This window comes from Paramacrobiotus metropolitanus, unplaced genomic scaffold (assembly GCF_019649055.1).
Source record: "Paramacrobiotus metropolitanus isolate TYO unplaced genomic scaffold, Prichtersi_v1.0 Parri_scaffold0000034, whole genome shotgun sequence".
NCBI classification, from domain to species: domain Eukaryota; kingdom Metazoa; phylum Tardigrada; class Eutardigrada; order Parachela; family Macrobiotidae; genus Paramacrobiotus; species Paramacrobiotus metropolitanus.
Genome location: NW_026570254.1, coordinates 431,834 through 455,408, shown reverse-complemented (window position 1 = coordinate 455,408; position 23,575 = coordinate 431,834). Strand labels below are relative to the sequence as shown.

Below are 23,575 nucleotides of genomic sequence, written 5' to 3'. Positions count from 1 at the left end.
TCAATAACTAATTTCGGAAGATAGTGAAGAAACCCATGGTGAATTGGGTAGGACTTTATTTTGCGTATTCTTGTACGCTCACTTCCCACAGACAAAAATAAAACAGAATCCTATAAACAACAAAAAAGCACTGCAAAGCAGCGATAACAGATTAATAATAAAAATCAAAATTCACCTAGCACGGTAAAAACCTAAGGCATAACAACGGAGGGCAGGCAGGCGCAGCTGCCGTTTCCCCTTTCCAATTGCAAACAGAAAAACTTGAAAAAAATTACAGAGCTACAATCGACAGCCATCCTTATCACGTAGCCGATCGCATCGCGCAGGCGGTACCATCCCCAAAAATCAAAAACAGTAATCCACCAAAAAACATGTACAAATCACAGGCAGACTAGAGCATAAAAATATCTTTATTCCCTTGCTTTGGCGCATTGGTCTGATCACGTCGGTGTGGGCGCGACGGGATGGCTGACGGCTTCCTCGGCTGCGGCTGCCAAATATCCGAACGACCACTCAAGTCCTCTTCACTCGAGTGACTGCTGCCCTCCAGGCTCGCTTGGCGTGACAAACGCAGACTCGCGAGATCTAGCGCACGCTTTTCCCTGTTAAAATCAAGCAAGAATAAACGATCACGATGCGTTCAGTTTAAAGATCCACAACAACGACCTTTTCGTTCAAAGTAAAACTGAAAAACACAATATCAACAGCTAATTAATTAGATTTACTTTTCTTTTCGCAGAGACTGAATTTCATCGGAAAGTCGTCGCTCTTCTTCGTCAACGTCGGGGATGGTTTCGGGGATATTCGGACCCGTAGGAACATTTGTAGGTGCCACAAACACTTTGGACGACCGAATGACCGACAGACGCGTGTTGGCACTGACCGCCTGTGTGTCAATCTCCACAATGTCGTTCAAAGTCAATTGCAGTTTTTCCAATTGTGCGTCAATTACAATCTGAATACACCTACAATGATTGTTACTCACACATCCAGAAAACAGACAATCAATTGCATCCAACTTGGTGAATACTTACTCGATCTGCTTTTTGTAGTCATCAGACACTTCAAATGCTTTGAGATCACGTTCTGACCTAAACAAGCACGGGGCGAAGACAATGGCCAAATTTTCCGGCGTCATTTGGTTCATGGAACTTTGCTGGGCCACTCTAAAATTCCGATTCGTTAACACAATAATTATATGAAAAATCAAAGCTTGGTTCCCACCTTGCAAGGTGGAAAAACAGCCTTTCCAACAGGTCATGGTTCGGTTTCTGCATCTTTCGGATAGCGCAATAAACATTCTCCAGCTTTTCTTTGCGGTCATCGCGAGCTGTATAATAGCCAAAACAATATTTAAATTAATAAGCACACAGGAGAAATGCAAAAAAAGGATTTTGCGAGAAAACGGCAAGCTATAGCTCACTATATTTTTCTGTATAACAATGTATACACTATTTGATTCTTGACAGCAGTGCAAATTCAGACATCAGACTCCCGCATACAGCGGAACAAATTTACAAAAGCGATCGCTTCGTCTACTTGAAGAAAAAGATCATGTAAAATCACCACCTACCCATAATGTCCATAAGTTCATCGTAACGCTCAAACGTCATCAAGGGTTCTGGCATTTCCCGCAACAACGCCTTGAACGTCGAGGCCACAATATGGATGCCGGCATCATGATACTGGTCCCAGTCAATCTTATCGGGATTGTCTTCGATGGCCGCTCGCAAAGACCGCATTCCGTGCGCCGCTCCGGACTTGCGATAAATCCATTCGGTGTAGATTCCCTGCATTTCTACGACCGTTATCAGACGATCCGCTATGGCCGGAATCTTCTCCCCGCTCAATAACAAGCAATCCAGCGGGACTTTGAATATTTTGCCAGATGGCTGATTATTGGCCAACGCAGGAGCCGCGGTGCTAGGTGACATCGTAGCGGATTTTTTTATCTTCCGTTTACCGGTACAGGGAGTTTCGATCTTCTGGTAACATTTTTTGTGACATGTCGTTTTGCACAGCTGGCAGACAAGGCTCTTCTCCATCGGCCAGAGGAAAGATGTGCAAACTTCGCATGCTGTTGGAAGATTAAATATATTAACCGCGCCCAGCTGATGACCTTGCCGGTGGATCATTGCTGGCTCTTGTTTACGCTTTTTGCTGGAGCTCTGCAAAATAACAAACGCATTCATTAAGACATAACTAGCGGGACAGCCGATAAATTTAGTTCTCTATAATTGTCTAGCTGAAAAATCTCATTTACCAGGAAAAAAAGTACGCGTTATTCACATAATTACTTACACGATGCATTTTGGTTTCTTCCTGCTTTTGTTTCAGCTGTTGCTTCTGCATGAATTCATTCATGAAGGATCGGAAAGCGTTGATGGCCATATTCACAGGAAATCCATCATCATCGCTTTTATACTGGGCCAGCGCCGCTGTCGTGAAGGGAGGCGATTGAGAATGCACGATTTTATAGCATTCCACACGAATGGTCTTCTCAAAATTAACAATCAAATCCCGATACCGAATACACAAACGTGCATCCTTTACCGCCACTGAGTAGGTGCTGATCAGATTGATTCGGAAGGTCCTCATTCCCTGCTGGAAAATCTTATCTGCTTTGGTCCAATTCTGACCCTTCCGCACATAATCCATCTGAGTGATCTTCTCAAAAATGAAGTTTTCCAACTCCCTTAGTTCTTCCGCAGAAGATACCACCCGATCTTCACTATCCGTGAACTGCGTAATACTACGGATATTCCATACCGGTTCTTTTTCTTTCAGCATTTCAGAATCCTCCTGCGCTTGGCGTCGCTGCAGGCGATTTTTGGAGAAAGTGCGTGTTAACGGCTGCAGGATTGATTCTCCAACCGGTGCCTTGGCGTGGGCCGATTGAGCACGCTTCGCCTGTGCTTTCAGAGCTTTGGTTGACTTGACCGGAGGCGGACTGTGCTTGGGAATCGGCACGCCCTGGTGGTGTTTCAACGGGACCCTACCCGCGCCACTACGCAGAATTGCGGGTTTCTCTACTTCGCTTACTTCCGGAGAAATCTGAGGCGTTTCATCAGCCGGACTAGGTGGTTCGTTTTCCCCGAGGCTCTTCTTTTTCGGGATAGATTTCTTCTTATCGAGCCAGTTTTTGAAAAACGATCCCATCTTTCCGCTTTTGGTATGCTCCGCTGCTATATGTGCAGCTGCCGCTTCCGCGTCGAAATGATCCCGCTTGGGGATGGTATCTCTCCGACTGGTTCTCGGGATTATTAACTGCTTGGGCGGACTCGGCCTAGATGGTTTCACAGCTGTATCTTCCAACTGATCCACATCCACTGCCTTTTCATTATATACATCGATCGCACGTTCTTCCGGCTCTTTTTCCTTAGCAGGAGAAGGCTGTGGTATCGGTTGTAAGATATGATGCTGCTCAATCGCTGAGTATCGCCGCCATTTAGGTTCGGCTCGCGGTGGTGGCGTAGGAAAGGCTGGTTTTACTTTCTCCGGTGGTGCCTGCGTCTGGAGGGTGGGAGTCGTTTCGGGCTCCGAATCGTCGAGAATTCCACTGCTTTCTTCCTCAGAATCCCGCCTGAGGAGTCGTTCAGGAGGCTCGGAATCGGATACCCGTCGTCGCGTGACCTTTTGCGGCTGTACAGCAATGATCAGGCGACCAGGAAGTTGGGGCAGATCCTCGCTGCTGGTAGTTTTGAGCAGCTGCACTCCTTCGTCGCTGTGGTGAGAATTCCAGTCAGAGGAGAAGGAACTAAAGGGCGTTACATGACCATTCGTGGCATGGCTAGCCGGGCTACTGCTCAACGGCACCGGCTCTTCGTCTTCCTCCTCTTCGACGCCTTCCTCGGCTTCTACAGTGCTCAATTTCCGATCAATCATGCGACTGGAAGGCCTTCTTGCTCTGCAATGATTATACAACGCTTAATTTTGTCAGATCCCGGATATATCAATCGCGCATGCCCACTTCAGCATGAAACCCTTCCACGTCAGTTCAAACAACTCTAACAAACCCATGGCAGTCTCCATCCAACACTTAACGCTTTCATTACGCCATCATGCAATGCTGGGGACAGAACACACCAGTCGCAAGGTGCAGGCAGAAACCGGGAATGCAAATTCACTCAAACTTTTCTGAATCGAATAATTTTATAATTATTCCAACCGGCGCAAGCAGCGATTAGCCAACCTTGTCAGTGTTTGCGCCAGCAGCAGCCATCTCTGGCTGATGTGGGGATGCCGCGTGCTGCTGCTCTGCCCTAACCTTCGCTTCTGGTATGTTGCTCTCCACCAACGCTGAATGACCAATGTGGCAACGCGCTGCAGCTTGTAATCCTTACGCACTATAAACCCGCGCCAGTGACGCTGTATAGAAATGGCTGACCTTTCGCGCAATTGCAAGTGCGACACCCGCCACCATCGTTGGATTTTCACAATGTTCCGAAGTATCAAGCGATGCAAGATGTCGTCCAGCCGCTGCTTTTCCGCTTCTCGTAAGTAGATCTGAAAGCCACCAGTACGATAATGAAGCGAGCCATGGCATCAAATGCAACAATTCACCTTCTGGTGGCCGATCTGAAAGTTGTTTGGATCCAACCCCCAGCGTAACAAACACAGACGAATGTCACTGGAAGAGGTATCGGAACCTTTGGGAAAGAGCGCGTGATAGCTGTTGACGAAGTCCTATACAAAAAGCTCACAATGTATCCATAAATAAGAAAAACGAATGTAACACAAGTTAGGTAAAAACGCAAACTTAAATCTACCTTAAAAGGTAAACGAATATGATATCCCGACCGACGAATCCTGACCGTCTCAAGCATTCCGGAATAATGCAGCTGTCGCAAAACTGTCTCCTCGTCAAATAACCCCGGTGTCTGAAATTATTCAAATCTGTCACACTTACAGCTTTGATCGCTTCAACATGGTCAAACTACCTTAGAGTTGTTGGCTTTGATACAGCGAATAAAATACGGATCCGCCTTATTCAGTGCCTCCATTAACTTAGTCAGCGACTGCTGGAACTGGCTAGTCACTGTCTGGTTGGATACTCCGCGACGTGGTTTCACGCTCGGGGCATGCGAGGCCAAATCCATCGTCCGATGCTGACGAGAAGCCGCTTGAGGACTGAAATTTCTCTTTCCACCCACCGGTATTCCTCGCGTATACAATCCTCCAGTTAGAGATCCTCTTTCCTGCATGAAAGCGCCTTTTGGTGGACTGGAACTCTCCACGCTGAACGACTGTTTCCTGCGGGTGCGTCGCGAGAAAGTTAACACAGTAAAAACTGTCAGCTTCAGCATGCGCCACCGGGCCATGGCAGTTGGACTTTCGGCCACCATTTCCCGAAGTAATCCCAACGTGCTGGTTTTCAACAGCGTTACCAAATCCGTAGCACGATTAACGTCGCTATTTTTCTCGCGAAAATTCTATAATAGAATAAAATTATACATAACGAAGCACGAGCTCTAAATATATACTATAACTTCTCTAGAAAATTTTGCAAAACACAAAGAAAACATATATTTCCAGATTTAATCCACTTCAAACACATCAGTCAAAAAGTGCACTCAAAGAAAAATTTGAAGATATCCATATTTACAAAGCACAAAAGTTTAACGACTTACTCATTCCCACAAATTATCCCAAAGCACGAAGCACGGAAACTGAAAGCTACCTTTACAAGCTCGTACCTTTACATCATACTTGACTGTTCCCGCGTAATGATGCACGATAAAAGCATTTTCTCTCTTCTGTGGTGATCCAAAATGTTCATTGGTCACCTGATGACGCCGGTACTTCTCCAAAAGTGTTTCATTTGTCGCACCAGGGAAGCTGTGAAATGAAGAAATCTCTGTCAGCAACGCGGATATTAACTCTTCAAATGAATTCGCTCCACTACAAACCTGCACTCTTCGTTCAGTAACGGCAACAAGCCGTATGGTTTTTGCTGAATGAGATCCAAACAAGGACTATTGTCCGTGTAGGCAATGGGTGACCAGTCGATGCCTTCATTCATATACTCGTCCTGGCGAAAGTGTCCCAATTAAACCAGATCAGAAACAGTTCACACCAGGATTCCACGTAATATAGATATAGATACTAGTACCTGTTCGTATTTGAACACATGCAGGTTGAAGTAACTCTGCAGGTGCTCGTTGGCATAGTTAATGCAGAACTGTTCGAAGCTATTGCGTTCAAAATTTTCGAACCCAAAAATATCCAAAACACCAATTGATACTTCCTGCAACAAAAAATATTCCAATGCGAAATTGTTGTTCGTTTTAGCCGAAAACTGTTTAGTTCTCACCTTCTCTTTGGAAGATTTGGGGTTTAGCAGACGGTTAGTTTGATTAACAATCCAATCGAACATTGAGCAATACAACAATTTGGCTAAAGCATCACGGGCATTTATCGCCTAAACCAACAACGGATAATGGATTACATACCCATCAAAGAGCCGTTAATGTGTGTATACAATACACCAACATGTTTTAAGTAAATAAAAAGTGTGAACAAAGCGATCAACTGCGCATGTTTACCTCGGGTAACTTGTAATTCATTATCAGCGCCTCATTATAAGCGATAGCACATTTCGATATCAAGGCCGAATGAAGAAGTTCCTCGTTGACCTGCAAAATTAAACAAACTCTCCACCACTTATTGTCCATGTTCCCAATAATTTCATACACGTGCAATGAAAAAAGCAGTAAGTCAGTTTGCTCATCCGCTCGCAACGTTTGGTAAAGTTGCAACAATTACAGAATATCCTCGCTTTAGTATTAGTACGAGTGACTTTTTCTGCCGTGCCGCTGAAGAGCATTTAACTGTAACGCCCATTTTTTTGTTCTGCTAGTAAAAAGCGAAATTCAGACTCTAAGTCGACTCCCGTAACGCTGCAAATTCACATCTACCTCACAAAAGACATCAGTGGCTGCCACTTCGTAATATGAACTGATTAAATTCCATACGATTACGCTCTCAAATGTCTCAGCTTGGACTTTTTAAAAAGTAACACATCTCTTACCCTCTTCTAGCTGTAGTTTAGTACTAACCTACTAAAGCATATGCTGACAAATACACGTAATAATTTCACACGAGATTTCAATCGTTAAAGACAATTACTAAGCTCAGCCAATTTCTAAACACCGAAATTTTATTTCAGACAGAAACCGAGATTTTCATACCTTCACGATAGTTTTATTGACGAAATAACAACACCATTGTATTACCTGGAGGAGTGTGGCAACAGTAGCCAGAACTTCCCGATTCTGAATGATCACAGACTCATCATGATGATAGGAACTGGCTTTCTGTAGAATGTATAACAAAAACAAGAGCATAAACATCGATTATCAACACGTCAGAGAATATCAAAGATATGGTAACTGCTCTCTTGCGTAAAAGCGCTCCTAGCTGGCCAGCAGCAGCAGCCGGTGCGCACTTGAGTCGGTATCATATTACCTTGACGTATTGGATATTGCCGATATGTAATACTGCCGAAAGCACGGAAAAAATCCTGAAAATAAACATCACTGTTGAACTCTTGATCATCACCAACTCCTCATCAGACAGATGCATTTTGTGAGAACAGCTTAACTTGGTGGACAAACACTACAGCCGATTTGAATGAAAACACACGTGAGCCGAACATCATTATTCACATAAAAAGATCACGTTAGGATTACAAAAGTTTTTTTTTACAAAAGGCCAATCAAAATAGCTATGAACTTGCAATAGACTAACATTCTGAATTCTAACATTCCAATCTATGTATTTAAAATACGAGGATATAAAAAGAAATATTTACCTCGTCTGGAGTTCGCGTGTAAATCCGACCATTTCCATGGCTTGCTTCAGTCGATCAAATTCGAACGTACAGTCAAATCCACTCATATCGGCATAATCACTTTGGTTGAGATAATCATACGATTCAATACTATCCAGCCGCAATTTACTCTTCTCTTCGGCATCACTTCCGGCCAGCATATAGTAGAACACATGATAATTCCTAAACAAACCGTCTTCCAATACCACAACGTAACACATCGTTCCCAAACAAAACCTAATTATTGATTAAACGTAATCCGGCCATCTCGGAGGCCACTCCAACAAAAACGGAAACAACTGGATTCAAATTCATCTTTGAAAGGTATTACAGAAAATGTCTAACACGTAATTCAAAACAACAAAGATCAGCCCATTCGCTAATTGTAAGCGAGCCACCAAACGTGTTTGTTTATGAATTGCAACAACTTCCTCTTCTGCACCGCGGTGGATGCATTTCGTGTTCCCGTATCTCACCGATTAATCTCAACCGCATCCTCTCAAGCCAATCAGCGTATCACATGAATCATCGGAAACCCTTTGTCGAATACAGTACGCTCTATGCTACACGCACACTCGAAGCATTTTAAGAACGGACCACACCCTGATAACCTATTGGATAAGCGTTTACCCTTATATAAAATTTAAAACATCTTTTGTAAACCAGATTCAACAAATTTCAACACAGTTGTGCAAACAACCATATGCCTCTGTTCATCAATTCAACCTTCCGGAAAATATGCAAAAACAGCTTTTAAAAAGATAGAAGTTGCTATGTCGAGAACATTAGAAGCAGCTTTACAATACTGTTTGCTAATTGCATTACTGCTCACCTTTCGTTTCGGGCTTGACTGACAATCCGCGATTTTTCCAAAAGGTACTGCTGAACGTTGGCTCTATGAGAAAGACAACATGACCGCATATTTTATACAAGAAAACTGTCATCACCCAAGAAAAGTCAAGAGAGCTAAGAACATCCCAGTGCACACAGACATGAAATGCTGTACATATCGTCACGTAAAGGCCACCGCAAAATGGCAACGAACAAAAATTCGATCCTCTTATTTGTTGACTGCTAAGAAAGCCTACCAAATTGGGATAACTATTTCGTGCGGTTAGCATAAATTTCTCACGCGATTTTCAAGTGTGCAGTTGATACACAGATGCACGTTTAAATTAAAATTACGACACTGACCAACAAGACGACTTAAAAAACAAAAAACCAACTAACTGGCATCGGTTTACTTAAACTTCACATACAGTTTCAAAATTATCTACTCAGTATCGTTCACAATTTGCGTTGTTTCTCCATACAATTTAAACATAAACAAGGATTTCGAAGACAAATTCTGTGGTAACAAAATTATCAAATACTGACCTTGCGACTTTTCCATCAGGTTTATAATGAACTTGGATGTATTTCCCAAATCGACTCGAATTATTGTTATGGGATGTTTTCGCGTTTCCAAACGCCTGTAAAGACAGCATTATTATGAACAGAAATAAGTACATTAGCGTGAATGGCCGAATAAACTAGGATACCCAAGTTTGAGAAACAAAATGCATCATCCTACTGGACTAAAACAGCGTCCCAACATACAGTGTCCGGAAAAAGTTTTCGGGTAATGCCGTAACACGATACAAACTGCCCGCAAACCCAAATTTGAATTCAACACCACTCAGAAAACTAGCACCACCAACAAAAACTGCAGAATACAATTATTCCTGCACGTGGGAGCAATAAAGCTCGTTGTGACCGTTAACAAATAACAATATGCTGACACGCAATTCGCACCATGTAATGCGACAAACAGTTTTTTGTCAAAGTCATTTTTGTCTAGAACTGTTCTTCATTGTGTTAGTGCAATTAGTGACAATCGGCGGTGAACTGTTATGATCGCAATTTCCCATTGTTGCATCCAATCAGTGGCACGGCAACAAAATCATAACCGCCTACCTTGCTTGTCAGCTGGCTGCTGGCCCTAAATTGCGGCTTCCCAAAATTCACTGTGTGTATATTAATTTTAAATTAATTTAATAATAGAAAAACTGTTTTAAGGAACAGAAACCTATTCTGCACCGAAAAGAATGAGATCGATAGAATACCTTTTCATAAGGCAGTTGCAAACCTGTAATCGATGTACCATATCGTTTGAGGTAATATTCTAACGATCTGTGGTTTTTTGTAACGCCATCAAATTTACAACTCAGAAAAAACTCGCGCGTCATATGCAAACACCTAGACGATTCGCTTGATTAATTTGTCACGCTGTAGCCAAGTGCGCTATGCAGTTTACTGGGTCTTCTACAATTCGCTCTGTAGTTTGCATACCGTAAGCATTTCAGCAATATTAAGGGTTAAGGTTGTTCAAAAATAGATATTTCGTACTTTGAAAATTTTAAGCATCCAAGCCGCATAAAATTAATTATTTTAAAACTACATCGCTTTGTTTACTTTGGAAATTAATAGATCACTCTAAAATCTTATAACTGAATGAATTACGAACATTCTTAGTTTTCACCAACAAACAGTTTGAAAGTTCGTGTCTATTGTCAGTTACCAGACTTATCAATTGAGTAAATTCACCAAGAAAAAGCTGCAGCAAAAAACAGGTACTTAACAATCGGTTAGCATAACATCTGCAAGAAATTCGCATGCAGGCACAAAATGCACTGTTAAACTGCGTATGATACCAAAAGTCTTATAATTAAAGCCTAGATTATAAGAGTTTCTACTCGTACCACGGTAAGCAACATGCTAACCCTGTGCATTTTAAACTTAAAGGTAAGTCATTTAATGTGATAGGCACCTACCGACAAAGTAAAGCACGTGAAAGAAGGCAATCCCATTTTCAGCAAGTTTAAAATTAGCAGCAGAAGTCTGGCATGATTTTTTATCTTCCCAAACCGATTTGCCGCTCGCTGTACAACTCTACCCGTAGCCAAACAAAAAATACAGCTGGACTAATCGTTTTCAACGAAAATCGAAAGCATACATTTTGAAACTCGACCCACAAAATAGATTCTTTTTCTTAACTTATATAATATTCAACAGCTAACATCTGGCTCAATATCAACACTTCTTGGTAAAAAATAAGCCTGACCTCGGTTTGATCGTCCGTTGAGCTTCGCTGCTTCAGTAAGTATCGCCAGCATTAGGAAAACCCAGGAAACAACCGACAACAAAAATGGACTAATCCACTTACTTCACTGTTTTTACTATCATGATATGGGGTAACTAATCAAAACATTTATTGAAAACCGGAAAGCTAAAAATGATCAATAACATCGGTAAGCAGCCATGTTTTTCGAAACACTACAATATAATGAGTGGTAGTAATAAAACAATATAATGTAGTATAATTAAAATAATATGTGATCTCTTGAGTTTTCTTCCAAGCATATCAGTATGGGTATTTCTCTTACGTCAGCAGTGGTGCAATACTGGTTACTCACTCACAAGTCGCAGGTGGAAAACATCTTCGTGTGTGGGCGCGGAGTGGTTAAAACCAATATTACACTTCTACGTCTTTTTCAAAATAACTTTTATAACCAAACTGACGTATAAAATGCCATAAATTTTGGTTATGCCATCCGCGGTCAACTTCTATATACCAACGCGTTTACCATGTTACCGAAAACACTGGTCGTTCTGTGTACTTAAACGGAGATTCGTGCAAAATTTTACGGTAACTCATTACGATATGTACCTACAAGGATAAAACACAGTAACCACATACGCATTGACAGTTAAGATAAGGAAAAACCGAAAATCTAATGAAACAACCAGCCGTAAAAATCAGCTATCGAAGCAGTTTTAACAAAATAATGCATATGGTCAGCAAAGTAAAGCGTCGTTCAGTGCTGTAATCTAAATTAACTACCGAACACTAGATATAAGAAAACTTTAAAAAGACTGCACAACTTCACATTATTAACACAATTGTAGTCGCAACTTACTTCCAGTACTGGAGCAGCACTTAAAATGCTCTGCTCAATCCGACCACCCTGCTGACCTTTATGACTTAATGCGGTGAGATGATGGAGGATAAAATGAGTACATTCCGTTTTGCCACTTCCGGATTCCCCTGGAATAGCCATATATACTGAATTTATCTGACAAATCACAACTGTACAAGCAATTTTAATGCGAATTCCATCGATACTCCATTCCTTGCCAGTTGCCACTATGCCGACGTACCCGAAATCACAACACACTGATCTCTTCGATGTCTCAACATGGTGCTGTATGCCGTATCAGCGATGGCAAAAATGTGCGGCGGCAGTTTTAAAGAGGGATGAATATCACTTTGGTATAGCGACACTACTTTGGGATTGTACAGAGGATAAAATTTATAAGGATTGATTGACACCAGGATGGACGGTCCAGCGGCAGTATAAATCCTCCCTTCTTCAAACCGCTCCCGCAAATTATCCAGAATCGATGTCTCGGTAAGCTCCGGTAGCTGGCACAAATCAGCCACCGTATTATCATCGCTAAAAAACTTGTGTAAAAAGGAATCCGATGCGAAATAGCTGGCCAAATCACATTCAATCCACGTGGAATGCGGCCCTTGATCCGACTCATCGGTGGCCACATCGGTAATGCGGAAAGCGTAGGTTTCCCGTGGTAAATCCTTGCTATCCGAAGCCACTTGCTCCTTGGGCCACAGGAGCTGTATCTTCACGGGATGATCGTCCAACGTCAACCGTCGGTCTTTACACACTTGACCCAAATCATCATAGACCACCTCACTCAGCGAATAATGTTCCAGTGGCCGGCGCTGGTAGCCGTCACTGCTCAGCTGATGCAAAACATGCCGCAAAATCTCCTCAGATCGGGTGTTTTTCGTGGCGCGCAATGGTATTTGACAGACGGGTGTCCCTTCCAGGACCACGTCAAACATCAAGTCATACTGGGGTTCTGTGAGCGATAGCGCTGCCGCGTTGGGCTTAGATTTCCGATATGTCAGATTGGAAAGCTGTGACTGCATTTTGATATTATTGGTAATGGCTGAATTATTATGGCTTGATTGCAGTTGTGCTGGCTCGAAATCCTTCATCATCTCCACATTCCAACTTATATCGTACCACAGCAGTTATGGCAACAAAAAATCGTGATTTATCAAGCAATAATCACTAGTGACCAGAGATAAGCGCAGATAATTCAACCCATTTCTTCAGCTCGTTGGCCGTAGTCTTGACCTAAAGAAGAGAAAACTCACGTAATTTTCGCTCCAGTACCGGTCCAAGGAGGTTTTTTTATTATGCTGTGCAGTCATGTGTCGAAAACTGAATGCAACGAGCAAAGCTCTGGATTATACGAGTATTTAAGCCCAAAACATTAGTCAAGCAGTAAAAAACGCACCAGCTGTGGAAAGACATATAGATGGATATGCGTTGCTGTGCCGCAAGAGGAACATCCTAATTAAATTACTACGAATATACCCGATCCAATACAAAATGTCCAGATAAAATTTAAAAGAATCCCAAATCGTATCAAAAATCCCAAATCGCATCACAGTCAAAAAATATTTTAAAAAATCAAAAAAAAAGATCCCAAAATTAATCGTATCAAATATACGATTCAGACTTCAAAATGAATGCATTCTGCTTCGATCAGCCGCATCGGGCATTAAGTGAATCTCTACTTCTAGGATGTTTATTAGCATTAGCAATACGTAGGTAAAAATTTATGCTGTAAAAAAATTTTGAGCGCCAAATTGTACAGAAGACCTTCGAGCGCGAGAAGTGCATTCATTGGAATGGCTTTCTTATGGATGGACGATTAAAATATGAATGCGCATGCGTTATTAGGCCGTCAAACGAACACCAAAAGTTATGGAACAAATAGTAAATAAACTCAATTTACTTACAAATGACAATTAATATGCACAGAGTTTGTTGTACTTGTGTTTACACAAATAATTACACATAGTTGAAAAACAGTGAGCATGCAACACAAGAAGATTCCAATGATTCAGTACGCTCAAAACTCTGCAGAATAGTATACAAAGTTAACAATGAAATTTTCTCCAGTGTCGTAGCAAATCTTCCTTACTTATAATATTAATTATACAATAGAAATCAAAACGATAGCTAACGAAGAATAATTTTGCCATCGAAAGGAGAGCAGTAAACAACCCAGCAAACAAACTGATCCAGGAGCAGATTATAGTTCCTAACTTCCTATACGTGAACTCCCGTATCAATATCATAATCCATTACTGCATGGACCCTCACCGTTACGGCATCAGGTAAGGCATGCATATTATTAATTTACCATCTTTTAACTGCACTACTGGTTTTTAATTACTAAAACCTTGTTAGGTATGTAAATATTAGTAATCAGTTTCCAAAACCGTATATTCATAGGGCGGTAGGTGTCAGCAACCTTACATACTGGTGAAACAATACAAAAAATGCCCCTAGAAATTGTACGCTAAAGCGTCCAATATATCCAAAATGCCGCAATCCAGTGAAATTAAGTCACATATTTTAGGCTTTTCCGTTCAGCTAATAAATACTATTCATAATACTTCTCCAGCACCCAAAACAGGAGCCCGTAGTCCAAAACATAACTGCATTAAAGAAAACTGAGGTTTTTTCATCCAAACGACTTATAAAAGTGATAACATAGAGCATTCCGAAATATAATACCATTATGTATCCCATAAGCGCTTCATCAGATTTTTCATCAGTCGCATCTCCCCATAATCAGAAATCGTCAGGCAAGAATTCACTGAAGTTTTACTATTGTTGATTATTGTAATATCGTAGGTTGTACCTGCTAACCGGTACAATCAATCTACGTACGCGGTAGATGAAAGTGATTCTTCGTAACACAAACGTACCACCACCGACACTGATTTTCCTTAACCGCGCAGATATGCATGCATATCATAACAACATCTTCAATCCGCATTTAAAAAGTCTCAAGAACTATCAAGCACGTCAAAGTTTGCCTCTTGAAGCGATTTCGATAGCTGTTTCTCCTCCCGTGACAGTCTCTAATTTTAGATTCCAACTGCCCATAAAGTGCACGCATATAAATACCAACCAAAATTTGTTCAGAATCAGCATGGTGCATAACGTAAGAAACAAATTCATCTGGCACTTTCGAAGAAAACCAAATCAGCACTGGGAAGATGTATGAAGACAGACTGTAACTCAACGAAACCTATCAAACTCTGCCATCGCCAATTCATCTCAAAACTTTCAAATCTTGAAAAAATACAGCCAAAAGTTTCTGGCTACCGCACATTTATCGTACAAATATTCACCACATACCTACATGTTTGTGAACATCTGAATACCTACAGCAATACTGGTAGTTAATTCTAATGTTAATGTATCCAGTATTCACCTATGCATAATCATTTCCAAGAATTTTCGCAGAATTTTGTTTCAAAAACCTTGCGATTGATGGCTCGTGATTTAAATTACAGTAACAAATATTATTCCAACAAGGATAATAATAGATTACAGATTGCTATCATCAGCAAGATGGAGCAGAATGTTAAAAACACTGTAGAACACATTATCACATTATTGGAGTGAAGGCAGAAAAACGATGATGAGCTAGTTCATTCACTTATCAACCACCTCATGATGCTCGCTGCTTGTCAGTCGTCGTCTTGTTGGAACTCCAACTGTTATCGACAAGTTCGAATGGTATATTTTAACCGGACGACATTAATGAGACATCATAATACTGCACGCTCCGGAGGCGCGTGAGCACGGATATAAAGCCTTGTTTAACGCGACAACAACATTCTGGAGGTAATTTGCAGTGGTTTTCAAGAACCAGCTGAATGCTCTTTCGCTACGGGCACAGTTCAAGTCAAGGTCGCTGACAGTCTTACCAAACAAGGACAATTACGTAAAATCACACTAGATAGTAAACAAATGCTGCAAACTCCAGCATCCACGCATGAAGCCACCGTGAAAACAAAACAACATCTACTGGGGTAATATTTTTATTTTAGATTATAGACGGTACCAACAGCCAGACTGAGACAATGCGGAATATATTTCTCCGTATGGCGCATATTCCAGCAATCCTGACTCTAGTTTCCAATTTACTGTCTTTACATTACGATATTTGAATTTTCCCATGCCCGTAATGCGATCTTGAACCGAGTGTACCCCTCACCTTGCATTCGAGAGCTTTACGCAACCGTTCTTGCACAATCAGCAAAAGTATTGAGAACATCAAATGCCAGTAAGCAACAGGTGAACTTGGATGTTTGTGGTTTTATAATCGATAATAAAAGACCGCGGTGACACAGCGCAATAAAACGGCTCTGATCAAGCACTGACGACAACTGTCGAACTGATGCAGAATTATATCCACAACCAAAACACCAGAGGAAATTAGAAACAAAGTTACAAATATAATACAGCAGTTAATTGGCTTTGCAGGTTGTTACAAGTTACAACTTACAAAATTAATAAGAGATAAAGAGACGATTACTGCTAGTTTACTCTACGACAAGTTAATACTGGCACTAATGTAACTCACCACTGCATTCCAATTGACTGTTGCGAGTTCTCATATCCGCAGCATAGATTTTAGTTCCATATTCGACAAGCAATAAAGGCTTTCATATCCCGATAACAAATTACAGCTAAACTGAAACAAGAAATTCTTATCAGCGAAAGATCCACAACATAACAGTACCTGCTGCGGATGTGGCTGCTTTCAGCACCTCACAATCAGCTAGTAAATGAGATCTCTACATGTTCAGCGGTGTCCGTGAGGAATCGGATTTCCAGCGGTGAATCATCCCACCACTAGTGAGTCATGCTTAAAAGCTAACGTGCTCGTAAAGTCGTAATTGTAAATACTTTACTCGTACAATGAAATACGTACATCGCGGTACATGACGCCAAATTTTTCGTTTTCTTTACAAGTTACTGTGGAGAAGTTAACTAGAAATCGATGCAATTTGATGCAATCGATGCAAACTAAGTTTTAATAAGCACGAATACATAGAATTACTTTCGCAAAAATCGTTTGGAGTTCGAAGATATAAAAATGAACTAAAGCGTGACTTGAAATCGCCACAAACAGAAGTTACAGAATCAAACTCTGCAAGTAGGAAGTTTTCGAGAATCATAATTTCGAATTAAATCCTGGTAGTTGCATTACTCGTACTCGTACAGTAAGTACAGTAGCTAGACTCGAAACGCACTTTAAATGCGTTCTGTACGATACAGAGCCGGAAGTTCTGTAACTTTTCGATCACACCCCCTTACCACTGATTGGACGGCCGAGTTAAAGTGTTCTGTATCTAAAAGGAACTCTCCTGGCTCCGTTACGATACAGAACTCGCATTTCTTGCTAGGTCAAATTATTTTTTGATGTGGATGCACAGTCCGCTGTACGTCTAAAGACTAAAGTCCTATTTTAATTTTCAAGTTTTGAGGGTGTAATTAACGGGAGTTTAATTGTTTCTATCGAATCAACATTCCAGTTCTGCTTTGTTCACTGATTCTGATTTTAGCTGCCTCCGACTGTACATGTTTGATTTGTATCGATGGCAACATGCAACTTCGCCATAGCCGTCAGCGCGAGGAATACCTCGGCGTACTTTATACGTGCAATTGCCTTTCGCTTTTTCACCAGTCGTTTGATTTCTTAACTTAACAAAACTTAAAATTACCAGAAAAACATAAAGGAAACGGCCACAAAATTGTTGTGAAAAGTAAATAAATCGTTGACCAATTCAACTACGGTAACGGGGCGCTTTTAGAAACCGTGGTCTCGTTGCGCTGTAACGCTCTATAAGATTCAGCGCTGTACCATTGGCAGATTCACTTTTACAGAACTCCCGGCTCTGTATCTTACAGAACGCATCTAAAGTGCGTTTCGAGTAGTACTAGTAAGTATTATGCCAAAATATATAGATATTACTATGCAAGCCGCCTCGTGCACTGACGTGCAGTGCACCTTTCCGTACTGTCTGCACTATGCATGCCTATATCCTATAATAATTACTAAATTATTAAGCATCTATGATCTAAGGGGAAGCACTTGTACGTACGATATAGAACTATTATGTAAGTACAGTAGTTTCCAAAATTTTTATTACATAAAACTTGATAAAAAGTTATTTAGTAATCATGCTGTACAAATACTAGTAGCAAGTACGAGTGCACCTGTAAAGTTTTGCCCGCAGGTTTCTCGTATTTTCGTCACGTGCCTTATTTTAAATTTTGGTACGAGCACATTAGATAAATAATTCAAAGTTTCTGTTGCACATTTTTTGAGTAAATCAATAAAAAATGAATAAAGGTTGGTAAAGAAATACTGTAGAATAGTATTGATGTGAAACTGACAAAGAATCAGAAATTTCGAAGTAAGTAAATTAAAGCGGCTGTCATAGTTAATCTTTAATCTGCAACCGTCAGGGCGGCTGCTGTGCGGCCTGTGCCACAGAATTCTACGCGGTACGGCGGTAGTACATAATCGTTCATTTTCATCCATTAGACTAAGCGGACTCACTTGGATTTGCCGATTCAGCAGTTCAGTCAAGATTCCCGAGTATTTTCGGACCTTGTTCTTGCAACTTGCCCAACATCATCCTTATTTTTTCTTCATATACAGTTACATAATCGACTTCTCATGAGGATCATATGCTGCCCTTAATCGTATACGTGAACAAAAATTGGTCCAAAGAAAACACCATCGTAAAAATAGTTCCCAGCCCTGGTGCAAAGCGGTTGAAAGCGCTTAAGCGCACATACTCATAATACAGATTCATAATTACAAAATGCCCCTTTGCCGGCTTTGAAATTATACAAAACTAGCCTAATTTTTGAACATTTGTATGTATAGAAAAGGTGTAGTCGGCGAAACCGAATCTGGTTTAAATTTCGATTTAGTAAAACTTACAGAAATACGCTTTCGTAACTTGAAATAACTTCTGAATTACCTTTACCATCCATATTATGGTAGTGCTTGTAGATTCATTAGTTCATAACTGTAAGTTGAGAGTCTTGAGACATGTTAATTATTGACGTTAACGTTCCAGTACATAGACTAGGCATCGCCCGTTCTTCTTGTGCAAGTTGTGTCTGATCGCTAAAGCACGGTATAAAAGAGAATCTCTTCTATACATCTCTTTTATATCATGGCTAAAGTATTGAAAATATATAGTTTGATAAAAGTAAAACGCTGGGTGCTACTAATTCTTAGAGTTTATTAGTACGTTTATTCTTATTGTTCGAGTTTTAACATAATTATGTACATTCAAGACTATAAACAGCAGTGAAGTCTGCGAACTGTACATGGATTTCCGGTGATACCGCAAAAATCCTCCGGGGGGCGGTTACATTCACTCTGCTTATCTTGTCCGATTTTCCCTATTCCACAGTCGGTGACGTGATATAGCATACGGTAGCGATGTAGTACGTAAAGTGACGGCTTTACTCGTACTTTCTATTATTCGCTGTACTTTCTCGATCTTTCTCTTTTGTGTTCGGATTTACTTTTGGTTGTTTCTACACGGATGCGCCGTGTCTATACAAGTCCCTGAGTGGCAGTACTTTAATCACGAGTTCTCTCACTACGAGTTTTGGCAGTTTCGGGTTTCTAATAAAATTATCGTCGGAGATGCAGTTCTCGCTTCGCGTAGATTCGTAGACTTAGCTATGCCACATTGAGATATTAGCTCATACTCTGTCGTTGAGTAGGTCGGTAGGATAGATTATTACGGTAATTATTCCTATCGTACTGATCTCTCCGTCATCGGGAAAGCCGGAAAGGAAATATCTACGTACTTCTTGCTTACATACATTATGATTTTTTAGTCATGCAAGTTGCAGTTTAAATATTTTTTCGCACCCTACTACAAATAAAGTATACATTTTACTCAAAAAATCGGTAAGCGACAATATGAATGCAGAACTTCGGCAGTGCATATCGGTTTCTACGCCGTACAGTCTGAAGTCATTGTGGTACGCGGTGGAATTATGGATTGCTAAGCCCCATCTTGTTAATCGCCGTCTGTGTGGAACTGAATCTTTCTTTTCGGGAAACGTGGAGGATGCACTGCAGTACGCCCGGGAAGATTTCCGACTGCAGGAACTGGAGGCTTCGCTCTGTAACCTGCGCAGCACAGCACTACTGAAACTGCGCAATTTAATCCCGCGAACAAAAGTGTTTCACGAAGTTATCGAGGCGGTGCTCGTAGGTTAGGCAAAGTTTATCCAGAATTAATAACTATTTTGAAAATGTTCCAGGTATCGCTTTGTTTTTGGCACCTTGATTATTACTATCAAATTCATCGTCCACTGGCGTAACTTCATTTACAGCTTTACAGTAAGAAAATTGTTTTCAGATGAGTATAATCATTGTGCTACGTTCATCCCTTTGGCGAGTCATAACGTTCATGTTGACAAAACTGACAATCAAAACTACGCGGAGTCTCAAATAAATTTGCCTCGCACCAAAACCCCGTCGATGGAATCAGCTTACAGGATAGCAATTAAATCGCTGGATGATAACGAAGGATGTGTAATACGTGTCGAAGTGCTTTCCGATGAGCAGACATCTTCGCCATCCCAAGATTGGCTGAAGCAATCGCTGCTTCCGAAACTTGTGGGATGGAGTAAGAACTACCACCCGGAAAAGAATAAAACACTCCCGATGAAAAGAGTTCGTTGCGGCTTGTACCGGTCAAGAAGTATGCAGAAATCGTGAAAAGATTGAAATTAAACTATGGGCAGCAGATAGTACGGGTATGTAATTATATGTAAATCAAAATTATACGTAGTAATTATCCATATATATATATTTCGTATACTGATATAGTATTCCGCACCCACGCGCGTATTAAAATACTGTCTTGTCGGTGTGAACATTAAGCCTTGGAAAAAATATGATGCGGTTACTTTAGCGTACTGGAGTGCCAGAAAGCGATCGCTGTTCCTCGTGCTTTTAATGTGCGCTTTAGTAGGAGTGGTCGGAATCGACGGATCCTCATAAATTCGTCAGTGAAGACATTGGAATAGCCGCCTATCTCATGGTAGCCGCCTATCTCCGCCTATCTCTCGTTTCCGTTATTTTTCTTCTTTATTGCATTTCTTGATTCACGATCAATATACGTGACTCTCTTCTTGTTCCGTTTTCTAGACTCTTTGGGAAGACGAACAAGAGCGAACGGGATGTCAAAAGCAGAGCTTCGTGGATCTCGGCTGTGGCAACGGATTGTTGGTGCATCTTTTGTCATGTGAAGGAGTGAGTTTTTTCAAATGTTGTGTGCACTTCCGGTTATGAGAACGTAACCTCGTTAAGAGCTTTTCAAAATCTGAGTTTTGCCCAGGGCTTATGTGGTTTTCTATGAGATACTCGATATTTAGCGCTTACTTAAAATTAGTGATTTCCACCTATAACTTCCGCTCAAGCGGAGAAATGGTGTTTAGTATCTGTTTAGCATCTGTTTAGTATCCTGGTGTTGGTATCGACGTTCGGGAGCGCAAAATATGGGCGAAATATGGCGCAGATACGAAGCTAGTTCAAAGGACATTTGATCCATCAACCGAAACTCTTTCTAATGTTAACTGGATAATTGGCAACCATTCCGATGAGTTGACACCATGGATTCCTTACATTACTGCCAGGTAGTAGTAAATGGTGGCACTCCTTTTTCTGCTAGTAACTGATCTGTTCACTCTGTTGTTAACATCTCGGTAACGTTCTTTTGGTTTTATTTGTCAGGTCATCATATACAGCGAAATTCTTCCTCCTCCCATGTTGCAGCTTCGATTTTAACCACAAATTCAACAAACCGGGAAATGAAAGCGAATATCAAGCTTATTTTAAATATTTACGATTCATCTGCTCCACTCTCGGTTTTGTAACCGCGGAGGACACTTTGCGAATCCCTTCCACGAAGCGAAAATGTTTTATTGGATGTCAGCGATCCTATCCAGCCGAAGAACACGAAGCCAAAGAATCCCAACGTGTTGCGTTTTTGAATTCGCGCTTGCAGACCGGCCGGCCGAATTTCGTCGTTTGTTCTGGTCACTCTCCCATTCGCAACTGCACCACTCTTCCCCCATCCATGCGAAACTCCGTTATTTCCGTCATTGTCAAAAAATTATTGAGCACTGATAATAAAATTCCTGTCCCATCAACAGACTTTTGGAATGCTGGTGGACTGCTGCCATTGCGGGATGTAATACGATTGCTGGATGAGGACACGGTTTCCTCCATGAAAAATCAGTGTGGTGGACTGCAGACGTTCATTCGAAACAATCAACATATCTTCGAAGTTCATAATGCAGAAGTAAAACTGAGAAATTATGCTGATCCACATAAACGAAGCAAGAAGCTGAAAATGGCTGCGAAAACCAAACCATGCTGGTTTGTTGCGAATCACCCGGATGGTTGTCCACTGGACTCGAACTCGTGCTCGTATATCCATCCGGATTAAGGTTTCATAAATATTGGTAAATTCATCTTGTGATCTGTATTATTTTTTGGTTGATTTTTTCAGACTATTTTATAGCCGAATGGGTTAAGCAGAATTCGTTGCGGGGGATTTCTTGCCAGTATGAACACTCATCGACATCGGTATTGTGGCTCTCAGCCTTTTTTCTCTTACTATTCGTTTGAAAACGAGACTTCTTGATGCTTCCGCTTCTTTGTAACGATAGCTTGCATCCCATTCTTGAAACGGTTTATTCGATAAAGGCATATCCCCTAATCTGTCCATTCTGCCGTCAATTTTCGCCGATTCGGTAAACTGGGGGTCCACAAAATTTCCATTATCGTCCATATAGAAGAAATGCGTAAACTGATCTTCTTTCTTTGCGATGTTGCATTTAACTACAATCATAATTATCACATATACATTACTCTAAATCATCCGTACGTTATTCATAGCCAGTCTTATGGTTATAAGTTATAACACACTAATAGTAATAGACAGGAGATTTCGAAATCTGTTATAAAAACTGCGACAGCAAAAATATATTGCGGTCATGTAATCAGTAACCTATGTACCCTTCAGTACTGACCTTTGAATGCGGCTTAATTACGTAACTACTGAACTACCCGGGATGCTGGCGTGTGCCCGTGTATCCTGGTACTACCAACTTTCTTATCGCGTATTTACTGTTTGTGTGTTTTTGCACTTACCAGTGAATTTTGAAAGAAAGACTATCAGTATCAGGATTAGTATTTTGGCTTCCGGAATGGAAGTAGTCGCTCGGATTGTTGTCGGTGGCATAAACATAATGCTGATCGGAACTGGAGAACGGCAACGGCAGACGTTAACAACTACCCGAAATTAATCAAAGAGTTTACACTTTGAACGGTTAAAATTATCCGGAACTCAGCAAACTCAGATTCCTGCAGTCTATCTCCAAACAGACTATACGAGTATTTAGAGATCCGGATTTAGCAATATTTATTAAGGACTTTGCTGATGAAGGAACAATTCAAATGAATGTACTGTATGCAGAACTCGCCTAGGCAATGCAACGAAATAAGACAAACTCAAAGTACTCTTAAACCAGGAAGTGAACGAAGTGTTCATGGGTAATTAACGATAAGTATAAGGGAAATGACTAAACGTTTGCGGCAAAAGCTCCAGGTAGAACAATTGCATAACCGCTAAAAATAATCTTATGCATTGCCAAATTTGATTCATGACGGGTCGACGATGAGTTACAAACTTACACCAGGTTTGACCATCCGAGATTATATACGAACTAGATAGAGCAGCTACAA

General features: G+C 41.0%; 2 protein-coding genes across 6 annotated transcripts; one reads left to right on the top strand and one right to left on the bottom strand.

Moving 5' to 3' along the window:
* Positions 1-44: 44 nt before the first annotated feature.
* LOC129589246 (unconventional myosin-IXAa-like) lies at positions 45-16,904 on the bottom strand. 5 transcript variants are annotated; one of them, XM_055483867.1, is made up of 23 exons: positions 16,706-16,904; positions 16,355-16,465; positions 12,032-13,035; positions 11,791-11,918; positions 9,209-9,303; positions 8,664-8,726; positions 7,814-8,014; positions 7,468-7,522; positions 7,236-7,316; positions 6,546-6,635; positions 6,113-6,421; positions 5,910-6,031; positions 5,697-5,838; positions 4,941-5,432; positions 4,770-4,880; positions 4,564-4,686; positions 4,388-4,506; positions 2,302-3,907; positions 1,574-2,168; positions 1,225-1,330; positions 1,035-1,166; positions 726-965; positions 45-602 (listed from the first exon to the last, which is right to left on the bottom strand). In XM_055483867.1, exons 3-23 carry the CDS (start codon positions 12,894-12,896, stop codon positions 392-394), a joined length of 5,886 nt encoding a protein of 1,961 aa, XP_055339842.1. In that variant the 5' UTR covers positions 12,897-13,035; positions 16,355-16,465; positions 16,706-16,904; the 3' UTR covers positions 45-391. The 5 variants fall into 5 exon arrangements, with proteins under 5 accessions (XP_055339842.1, XP_055339846.1, XP_055339844.1 ...); XM_055483871.1 differs by lacking the exon at positions 16,706-16,904 and having other exon boundaries at positions 6,113-6,247; positions 6,314-6,421; positions 16,355-16,629; XM_055483869.1 differs by lacking the exons at positions 16,355-16,465; positions 16,706-16,904 and adding an exon at positions 15,986-16,298.
* Positions 16,905-19,229: 2,325 nt separating this feature from the next.
* Positions 19,230-22,572, top strand: LOC129589285 (probable tRNA (uracil-O(2)-)-methyltransferase). The gene is given in 7 exon segments (XM_055483958.1): positions 19,230-20,030; positions 20,178-20,497; positions 20,500-20,577; positions 20,796-20,864; positions 20,972-21,076; positions 21,284-21,459; positions 21,557-22,572. Coding segments are annotated over 7 exon segments (1,764 nt in total). The 5' UTR covers positions 19,230-19,732; the 3' UTR covers positions 22,275-22,572.
* Positions 22,573-23,575: the final 1,003 nt, after the last annotated feature.